Here is an 11,361-nt window from a genome sequence, read left to right on the forward strand (position 1 = left end):
GACAACTGGGAACTCAGAAAAAAACAAGGTTGAATCATGACGTCAGTGATCTTCAGGTCGGAGCTCTAGAAAGAGGCCCGGGTTACCGACTTGGAATTCCGAGTTGGATGAACGTTCAAAACGTATTTCCCAGTCGGAGCTCGTTTTTTCCCCAGTTCCCATTTGTCTTGAACTCACTAAAGTCTGAGATTTCCCAGTTCTGAGTTTCCAGTTGCTTTGAAGGCGGCAGAAGTCATGCTGGATTGACAGCATGGCCAATGTATTCCATCTTTTCTGGCCCATGTTGTTGCATATGAATGTTTATCCTTTTCAACTTGGAAAAGAGACCCTTAAACCCAGACTTGGACCGCACACCCTCTCCAACGAATAGCAGGCTAGTGATTGCTTTGCAATGCTTACAGTTAGCCACTGATTCCTTCCAAACCACTCATTGTTGAATTTGCGAGTACCAACTTGTGTTATGTGTATGTCCAATGGCCGATGAACACTGATATGTTTTATCTAGAATTTATCTTCATATGAAAAGGATTTGCCAGTAGATTGTCGACTTGATTCATGATGATGACTGCTTGTCTAGCTTGCTAGCTAAGATTTTGAAAGTATGATGTTGACATGATCAGTCCAATCTAAACTACGGTAGATATAACATGATTTGACATCATTTTATCTGTGGCCAATGACATTGAGCCTTCTTGGATGGGCACTTCTTATGTAAATCTGTGGCAGCACCCAAGGGGCTTGAACTTTCTAGCTCTCCCCGTAGATGTTGCGGTGAGGTAGTGTCCCAATCAGTACCAGAACACTGAGCCAATCACGGCGCAACTAGAGAAGATTACCAACCTCTACGCTCTGTATTTTCTGCAGGCTGCCCCACCACCACAGAAAGAGCTGATCTAGGCTGAAACACCTGCATTTTGGAGCTGCCTTACTCAAGAAAGCGACAATGTTTGTATGCGGCTTTATTAACTCAATGCTATTTTTTTAAACATTGTTTGCAAACTGATATGTGACATGTATTAAGGCCAAAATAACATGCAACACAAGTTTTTTTGTCGTTGCCCTGAATGACGGGTCGCCACTGGACACATTATTCGACTACAGAGCCCAGTTGAATTACAGACCGCGTGCACATATAAAACGAGAACACGGATATCCCCTGCCCGAGGACACACACACACACACACACACACACACACACACACACACACACACACACACACACACACACACACACACACACACACACACACACACACACACAGAGACACAGCCTCTCGTCACTGGCTGGCATCCCTTTTCGCGGAGTTATTTCCCACAGCCGATACGCACGATTACTTGGTCGGGACCTGGGTGATTCGGATCTGTTAGCCCTGAGCGAAAGTGACCACACGGGTTTGGAAAGCCTACGGAAAGAGGGAGGGACGCAGCATGCAGTGGATAAACAAGAGAGAGTAGAGTCTTGACTTGTTGAGAGGGAGATTATACTTAATTTGGCTATCAATTTGAGTCCTTTGCGCAAAGAGGGAAAGGGTGTATGCGTATGTGTTTAGTTTAAAAGGGCGAGTGCGTTGCGCAGAGGGAGAGTGTAATTGGGATGAGAACTCAAGTCAGGGAGCCAGCAGGTCTGACATTCGAAGCCTTAACGGCAGGTGGAGGGAAGATCGACCTGGTGGAGTGAGTGTTTTTTCTTCTGTGGAAAGACCCACTCTGGACACCGCACCAAGAGGGAGAAGCCGGGGAGAGTGGTCGAGGAGGGGCGGGCAGGCAGGAGGAACTCCCCAAGGGGAACAGTACAAGAAAGGCAACAATGCCAAGTACGATGCGATGACCTGGCGCTCAAAGAGAGCTGAGAAAGGGATATTATAGAGAAGAGGGGACACCGCATTGTTTTACGTCCTCGATCCTTTGACGTTGAGATGGAGAGAGAAAGAGCGCACGGACGAACGTCGGCTGATTGCTGCAGTGGAGGCGCGAGGATCAGCACCAGGACAGAGATGAGGAAAGAACGGGGTCGGGGACAGCAGTGGACCGTGATTTTTATCGTCGCCCTTTCTCTGCAACCGCAGGTAAGCCGTACCGATTAAGCGCTATTTTCGGCCGTTGCTAACCCTGCACTGACTTTTACAGTCGGTGTTTTCTTCCCACAGAGTTAATAATGGTGCCCACATTCTAGTTCCCTGTTTCTCTTGTCAATATGTCTCCCCTTGCTCCAAATGGCCCTGTGCCCACATGTTTTTGTGCGTCTTAATAGTCCGGTGTCATCCACTTGTTGCTCCATGGGCGTGTCCTTTCATCTGTAGGCTACAGGAGCAAACCTTCACGTCTTTACCAAGCATGGTCTTTACTTACACCATTTTCTGTTATTGGGATTCTAAGCCTATTAAACTGTAACTGCTTTGCTTTCCCGTTGAAAAGGGCTAGACGACCATCCGTGAAGTGAATTGTTTGAACCAGAACCGCAGAGGGAAATGTTCAGAATGCAGTCTCCTGGAGGCTGTAACGGTGTACAAATACATCCTTTATGGGAAACAGCAAGCGAAATGTTATGGTGTCTGTTGGATCGAGTATGGCTGTCTTCTATGTGTTAACTACTACTACACTTTACTTACAAGGTGAGAGGGGATTCAAGGGAATTGTTCGTCAGTCTGTCCCTGTGTGTGTGTGTGTGTGTGTGTGTGTGTGTGTGTGTGTGTGTGGGTGGGTGGGTGCGCACACTTGCCTCCCTGCCTCACAGCTTTTCATGAATGCAGTCCATCCTCTCTCTATGATATGTAAAAGTTCTGCAGAGTACCAGGAATAGTCCAGCATAGTATAGGCTACCTTCTAAATAAAATGGGATTTGTCACATGCGCCTAATACAATGCTTACTTACAAGCCCTTAACCAACAGTAAGAAACAGAGTTAAGAAAATATCTATTAAATAAACTAAAGTAAAAAATGAAATTAAAAAGTAACACAATAAAATAACAATAATGAGGCTAAGGTAATTTGTACATATAGGTAGGGGTAAAGTGACTATGCATAGATAATAAACAGCGAGTAGCAGCAGTGTAAAAACTAAGGGGGGGGGGGGGGGGGGGGGTCAATGTAAATAGTCCAGGTGGCCATTTGATCAATTGTTCAGCAGTTTTATGGCTTGGGGGTAGAAACTGTTAAGAAGCCTTTTGGACCTAGAATTGGTCGCTCTGGTACCGCTTGCCGTGCAGTAGCAGAGAGAATAGTCTATGACTTGAGTGACTGGAGTCTATGACCATTTTTTGGGCCTTCCTCTGACACTGCCTAGTATATAGGTCCTGGATGCCCGGAAGGTTGGTCCCAGTGATGTACTGGGCCGTACACACTACCCTCTGTAGCGCCTTACGGTCAGATGCCGAGCAGTTGCCATACTAGGCGGTGATGCAACCGGTCAGGATGCTCTCGATGGTGCAGCTGAATAACTTTTTCAGTATCTGGGGACCCATGCCAAATCTTTTCAGTCTCCTTTTCAGTTATCCTTATAATGGTAATAACAATGGAATAATAAGTGTGCTTCCAAAACACCACACTCAAACCACTAGGACCACATAGAAAACCAATTCACATTCAGTCAAATTGGACGTAGGCCTATCACATTCAAGTTCAAGTTCACACAGACCTAGACGGAAAGTCTGGCGGTAGCGCGCTGGCTGAATGTGTTCTCTACTCTTCCCCTCCCAGACCCACCCCAGGCTATGGTTGTTGGCCTAAAACGGTCCCCCACTGGCGGGGTGACACAGCCCCCAGTGCAGGGGCAATATCAGGACATTCTGTATGTGTGTGTGTGTGTGTATGTGTTTGCGTGCGTGCGTGTGTGTGGACTCATGGACTGGGGTGTGTGTGTTGGGCCAGCGGCCACAGCCTTGTAGCACTAGGGCGTGTGAATGTACAGAAAGATCCACATGGATCCACTGCACCCAGCTCTGACGCTCTTCGCTAATATAACATTACCTTCCCCTGCTACAGTACGATGAAGACCTACCGTGTTGTGGGACATTTATAATGTAGGAGGAGAGCAGTAGAGTTGATATCCTGCATCCATTTCAGCATTGACGACACTATAACCTGTGACAGTAGTGTAACGCTTAACAACCTGCATTTCTCAGATCTGGGGATTCAGTGCAGTGCAGATAAGAGCATTCAGGATGATTTATAAATGTGGTTTGATACAGTGCATAATGTTGTCCTGATATTATACTGTTATAACAGAACAGTCAAGATAGTGCCATATTTAACCGTATTAAAAGGCAAGTTTAACGACAGTGTTAGTCAGTGTACATATCCAACCGTGGTAATCCAGTGTTCAGGTTGTGGTCCTGGTCTCGCCCTATTTTGGGGTTAAATGGGGGACTTAATGACCGCAGCTCTCCACGGTGATTGTCGAGACTGAGCGCTCGGAGCGGTCAGATGGAGCGCTGAAACACAGGTATGCCCGGAATGTCTGAGAAAGGGGGGGGGGGGGGGGAGGAGAGGAAGAAAGGAGGATGCAGAGTGATGAGTGGGCCTGTATCTCTACAGGCTGTTTGATGTAGGAGAGTTTGGCCCCCTAGCCCAGGGACAGGGACAGGGGCAGGTGAGGGACAGAATGCCACAAGAACAATGGGCTGACTTACCAGCTATTCTTCTAACTGGCTTTGGTCAGGTTGTGTGTAGCAGGACTACTACACCACTATTCTTTGTCACGTCATTTCATTCTATGCGACGTGTGCGCGCGCATGTGTATGTATGTGTGTTACGTGCATTTGTGGTTTGTGGTTTTTATACTCGTTGGAAGTCATCACAATTATTTCCTTGCTATACAACACACCAACACACCTGTCTCTCTGGGGAGCTTGTTAGCTCTACCAGCTTGTCTGTGCCCTTCTGCACCTAGCTGAGGAGAATGCTTTATAAGCTATGGGAGGAGGGAGAGACAGAGAAGAGAGAGAGAGAGAGAGAGCAAGAGAGAGAGAGAGAGAGAGAGAGAGAGAGACAGACAGACAGACAGACAGACAGACAGACAGACAGACAGACAGACAGACAGACAGACAGACAGACAGACAGACAGACAGACAGACAGACAGACAGACAGACAGACAGACAGACGGAGGGAGAAAGAGAGATGAAAAGAAGAATGGAAACAAAACAGAGAAGAAAAGCTGGTGCAGAGAGAAGGCAAGAGTTACAGCCTGTTCCCAGATGGAGAAGGAAGGGAGGAGGAGGAGAGAGAAACTGTGGCCAGGTTCCCAGTGTCTAAGTCCCCCTGGGGAGAGAGGGAGAGAAAAGAAGGGAGGGCTACTGATACAGAAGAAGCAGGAAAGAAAGGAGCTAGATGGAGAGGTGTAGGAAGTGCATGACGCAGGGGAGGGGAGAGGCGAAAGAGGAAGACTGAGACAGCGAGGGAGAAGGGTAAAGGAGCGGGGAGGGAAAGATGAAGACAGATAGAGGGAGATAAACACAGATATGGAGAAAGAGAGAGGGAGAGGGAGAAAGAGAGAGGGATTGCTGGAATGGGGGCGTATCTCCATTTGGATGAGGGATTTTAAGTTTCTTCCGCTGTGGGGAGGAAGTGGTGTGAATCAATGTTAACTTTCCTTTCTCAATCACCCTCTCTTCCTACCTCTTAGAATAAGATGACGGTAGTCTGGCAACCCTAAGGAAGCAGATGATACAGAGAGAGAAGGAGCGAGAGAGAGAGAGAGAGGGAGGGCATGCTATCCATAGATTACCATAGCTGGAGAGCTTTGGGATGAAACATGATACTCCACCCATTAAGCAGGTGTATTCATCACATTCATGAACGTTTTTTTTCAACAGATATGACATCGGGAACCAGACGTTTTTTTGTTCCCATAGATTCATCCTCTCTTTGGGTGGTGTGTATGATTCCCTGTGTGTGTGTGTGTGTGTGTGTGTGTGTGTGTATATGAGTTATACCTCACCTCCTGCCTCCCTCTCTCTCCAGGCTGTGTGTGCAGTGGGGATGTTTGAGCTGCAGATCCGTCACTTCCAGAACCCCCATGGTGTGCTGCATAGTGGCGAGTGCTGTGACCTCCAGGCCACCGGGGGGCAGCGCTGCTCTCTCACGGACCAGTGTGACACCTTCTTCAGGGCCTGCCTCAAGGAGTACCAGGCCCGGGTCGTCCCCACCGGAGCCTGCACCTTCGGGGCGGGCAGCACCACCGTCCTGGGGGGCAACACCCAATCCCTCCGTCATCGAGGGCACGACGGAGGAGGAAGAGAGGACGGCACTACAGGACACGTCATCATTCCCTTCAAATACGCCTGGCCGGTGAGTACAGAAGTGTAACTACGATGTTGTTACTATGGTAACATGATACGGTTCAAGTAGGTAAACACTCACAGAGACCTGTGATGCCGTTGAGACTAGCTCTTAGCATTCAGTCAAGCGGCGTTGCTACTATTTGCAGAAATTAGTAGCAATTTTCTACTTGTCTAAACATAGGCATTGGTTTTGATGCTGAGGTGATGCGCTTTCTCTCCTTCCTTCTCTCTCTCTCACCCTGGTTCTTCCTCTTTCTCTCCTTATCTCTCACGTTCTCTCTCTCCTCCTAAACTCTAAGCTTGTTGCGTTGTTGCATCATTAAGGTCTCTGATATCGCTCCTCTCTGTCTGACTTTGTGCATCGACATGTCTGTGTCTGTACCAGACATGGAGTCCAGGCTGGTGGCTACGACTCTTCATTAAAGAGCCAACCTATTAATCGCACATTAGACCCATCGATAATCCAATTCTATCTCTCTCCTCTTCAATCTTCCATCTCCCTCTATTCCACACCGCGTCTCCCGACCCAAACAAAACAGGAAGAGCGGAAAATAGAAGCAACAAACACAAGTAAAGAGGAATCTTGAAGCCTTGAGGTTGTGTGTATTGTGTATTGAATCTTGTGTATCTGTATTGTATTGTGTATCTGAATCTTGAAGCCTTGAGGTTGTGTGTATTGTGTATTGAATCTTGTGTATCTGTATTGTATTGTGTATCTGAATCTTGAAGCCTTGAGGTTGTGTGTATTGTGTATTGAATCTTGTGTATCTATATTGTATTGTGTATCTGAATCTTGAAGCCTTGAGGTTGTGTGTATTGTGTATTGCCGCTACTCACAAATACGTGGTTCTGTTTGCCTGTTACTAAGCCCTGAGATGTTCACTGGGGGGGTGAGGGAGGGTGGGCAGACATCTGGAGGGGAATGAAAGCTTTTAGCTGGTGGAAGAGGAACACTAATGTTCACAACGAGCAGAGTTCATCCCTCCATTTACATCCCTTTATTCCTTCCAATCCACCCCCCCCCCCCCCCCAATCCACGCCCATTAGAAGTAGTTCCCTGGCTTTTTGCTGTAATTACTGTCTCTTTGTTTCCAAGTCGTTTCGGGGTCAGAGCCACAGCGACAAGAATCCCTTTTAAACGACTTGGCCCATGCAGGACGACTTCTCAACATTGTCTTCCTTCCAGAGATCGGAACGGTTGTTTGTTTCTTTGTTTACTGTCTCAATGAGAGCATTCAATATTTCTCTTCATGGTCTGGAATGCTTCATTTCTGACCTCTCAGTGAGGTTGAATGGTTATTCATAATGGAAGTATTATATTAATGGGGAACGAGAGCTGACGATGTGGTTGTAATTATATTCCTATTGCCTAGTAATAATGTTTGTAATATTGTGCAAAGCCCTGGTTGAGATTTGTTCTTAACTGGTTTGGTAGACCGTCATTGTATATAATTGTATATAAGAATTTGTTGTTAACTGACTTGCCTACTTAAATAAAGGTTAAATCTGATTTTTTTTTTAAGAGGCGAATAAGGCTGGTCATGCCCACCAGCTGGCCTGGTGTTGGAGCACGTAGGTCTGTATGTTCTAGCTTCAGACATCTGGAACACACACATGCGTACGGACACACACACACACACACTTCGCCCCTCCATGTTGGGGAGGTGTTTGAGTGGCAGGTATGAGTGTGAGAATATTCTCCGGCAGAAAGTCTATCTGGATCAGTTTCAGGGCCGGGCCATGGGGCGGGCTTGGCTGCAGCGGAGAGGAGAGAGACACTCCGAGGCAGGCCAGCATTTCTATGGGGAGAGCTGCGGTTGAATGACTCACGTGATCTGGCCGTCTCCAGGAGGTAGGGGAGAGGCCGGGGGAAATAGGGGCGAGACGGGGGAGGCTCAGGCAGTATCCTGCTCCCTCTGCCCCAGGTGAGGGGATGAACAGGTGAGCACAGTCATTTTGAGGAAAGATGAGCTCCCTTTATCCCTCACCCTCACGTTTTTTCTTCACTAATCTATTCAGGGAAATGAGAGTGTGCGTGTGTGTCCGTGTGCGCACGTTTGTATTTGCTTGTGTTTTGGGTGTGAATAACCTACGTGTGTGTGTGTGTGTGTGTGTGTGTGTGTGTGTGTGTGTGTGTGTGTGTGTGTGTGTGTGTGTGTGTGTGTGTGTGTGTGTGTGTGTGTCTGTGTCTGTGTCTGTGTGTGTGTTTTTGTGAATGTGTATTATATTTCCCCGCTGTCTGCCCAGCCCCTCACTGTCTGATCATATGGACTGAAGGATTTGGCTGCAGTTTGTCCCCAAGTCCAGGGACAGCTAACGGCCTGGTCTGGGATATTTTCGCTAAGATATAAAACATCAAAAGCATTTTGAACCGTGATGTCATTTCTCAAGTCGCACGGTCTCATGTTGTTTCCAACTCGCATATCTGATTGGCGGAAAGAGGGGGACTGTGGGGATTGTCTTGTTCTTGTCTATGTGGCAGAGGAAACTTACACAGTTTCTGAATAAATGGACGGAGTGAATAGGTGGTACACCAGAAGGAGTTGCCGGGTAGCTCTTAGACAAAGGTCCATTATAATCTCTCTAAAGCCTTGTTCCTCTGAAAGATCAGAATCCTATAGAATCGTTACTCTAGATCGGCTGTGCGGAACTTGAACTTGCGGCTCCCATTGACATCAATGTACAGTGTGGTTTACACTAAACCGTTTCACTTCTTTGTACAGTGTACAGTGTGGTTTACACTAAACCGTTTCACTTCTTTGTACAGTGTACAGTGTGGTTTACACTAAACCGTTTCACTTCTTTGTACAGTGTACAGTGTGGTTTACACTAAACCGTTTCACTTCTTTGTACAGTGTACAGTGTGGTTTACACTAAACCGTTTCACTTCTTTGTACAGTGTACAGTGTGGTTTACACTAAACCGTTTCACTTCTTTGTACTGTGTACAGTGTGGTTTACACTAAACCGTTTCACTTCTTTGTACAGTGTACAGTGTGGTTTACACTAAACCGTTTCACTTCTTTGTACAGTGTACAGTGTGGTTTACACTAAACCGTTTCACTTCTTTGTACAGTGTACAGTGTGGTTTACACTAAACCGTTTCACTTCTTTGTACAGTGTACAGTGTGGTTTACACTAAACCGTTTCACTTCTTTGTACAGTGTACAGTGTGGTTTACACTAAACCGTTTAACTTCTTTGTACAGTGTACAGTGTGGTTTACACTAAACCGTTTCACTTCTTTGTACAGTGTACAGTGTGGTTTACACTAAACCGTTTCACTTCTTTGGGATAGGTGGGACATTACAGTCCCACCTGGCCAACATCCGGTGAAATTGCAGAGCGCCAAATTCTAATTAAATTACTATAAAAATTAAACTTTCATGAAATCACAAGTGCAATACATCAAAATATAGCTTAACTTGTTAATCCAGCCAAGGTGTCAGATTTCAAAAAGGCTTTACGGCGAAAGCAAACCATGCAATTATCTGAGGACAGCGTCCAGCACACAAATGCATAACAAATCATTTTCAACCAGGGAGTTGCGACACGTAAGTCAGAAATAGCCATATAATATATGCCTTACCTTTGAAAATCTTCTTCTGTTGGCACTCCAAAATGTCCCAGAAACATCACAAATGGTCCTTTTGTTCGATAATGTCACGTCCTGACCATAGAAAGCTGTTATTTTCTATGGTAGAGTAGGTCAGGGCGTGACAGGGGGGTTTTGTAGTTTAGTTTTTCTATGTTGTCATGTTCTAGTTTTGTATTTCTATGTTGGGTTTTGTTTGGGATGATCTCCAATTAGAGGCAGCTGGTCATCGTTGTCTCTAATTGGAGATCATACTTAAATAGGTGTTTTCCCACCTGGGTTTGTGGGAGATTGTCTTTGAGTTAGTGTATGTTTCACCTCTGCGTCACGGTTTGTTGTTTTGTTATTCAGTTTATTTATATGTATTGCATAGTTTCACAGTGAAAATAAAATGTGAAACGACACACACGCTGCACTTTGGTCCGCTCCTTCCTACGTCAACCGTGACAGATAATGTCCTTTTTTATGTCCCAAAAATGTCAATTTATTTGGCGCGTTTGATTCAGAAATACACCGGTTTTAACTCGCCCAACATGCCTACCAAGTATCTAATAAGTTACCTGTAAACTTGGTCAAAACATTTCAAACAACATTCCTAATCCTTCCTTAGGTATCCTAAAGCGTAAATAATCGCTAACATTTAAGACGGGATAATCTGTTTTCAATACCGAAGAAAAATACCATGGAACACGCTCCTGTGTACGCACAATAAAATACTTCAGCCCTTCACAGTGACACGAACAATTTACAGCCGTACTTCTTCATTCTTCAGAAAAACATCAACCAATTTCTAAAGACTGTTGACATCTAGTGGAAGCCATAGGAACTGCAACCAGGGCCCATATAAATCAGGATTCCCAATGAAAACTAGTGGAAAACACAATGAGCTCAAAATACATTTTCCCTGGATGGATTGTGCTCGGGGTTTCGCCTGCCAAATCAGTTCTGTTATACTCACAGACATTATTCTAACAGTTTTAGAAACTTCAGAGTGTTTTCTATCCAAATCTACTAATTATATGCATATCCAGGCTTCTGGTCCTGAGAAACAGGCAGTTTACTTTGGGCACGCTTTTCATCCGGACGTGAAAATACCGCCCCCTATCCCAAAGAAGTTTAAGTGTCCTGCTTTGCTTTCCACTCTTAACAACTTTTTCCCTTGTACTGTTGCTGACTTGGGCTAGCTTTAGAGGAGGGTTAAGAGTCCTTGTGACAAATGACTTTGTGATAGGCACTGAACGAATACCGTTAAAGAGAACTGAATGGTCCTCATCTCTTGATCTTAGGTCAGTCTTTCGTAATCTTGACCTCAAGTGTTAAGCCACTCAATCTGACCCTAGGTCAGGTTCTCTGCCAGAGGGAAAGATCTCGCAACTGGTGGGACTCATGTTCAGCTGACCGTGTGTGTGTGTGTGTGTGTGTGTGTGTGTGTGTGTGTGTGTGTGTGTGGTGTGTGTGTGTGTGTGGTGTGTGTGTTTCGGTAACCATA

At 45.8% G+C, this 11,361-nt stretch overlaps 1 protein-coding gene across 1 annotated transcript in view; it reads left to right on the forward strand.

The window, feature by feature from the left end:
- Positions 1-888: 888 nt before the first annotated feature.
- Positions 889-11,361, forward strand: part of LOC123729227 (uncharacterized) — a 41,654-nt gene continuing 31,181 nt past the window's right edge. Inside the window, 2 exon segments of the mRNA XM_045703505.2 lie at positions 889-2,066; positions 5,960-6,286. Of these exon segments, the coding sequence (XP_045559461.2) occupies positions 1,917-2,066; positions 5,960-6,286 (477 nt within the window). The 5' untranslated portion in view covers positions 889-1,916.

This window comes from Salmo salar, chromosome 20 (genome assembly GCF_965601325.2).
Source record: "Salmo salar chromosome 20, fSalSal1, whole genome shotgun sequence".
NCBI classification, from domain to species: Eukaryota; Metazoa; Chordata; class Actinopteri; order Salmoniformes; family Salmonidae; genus Salmo; species Salmo salar.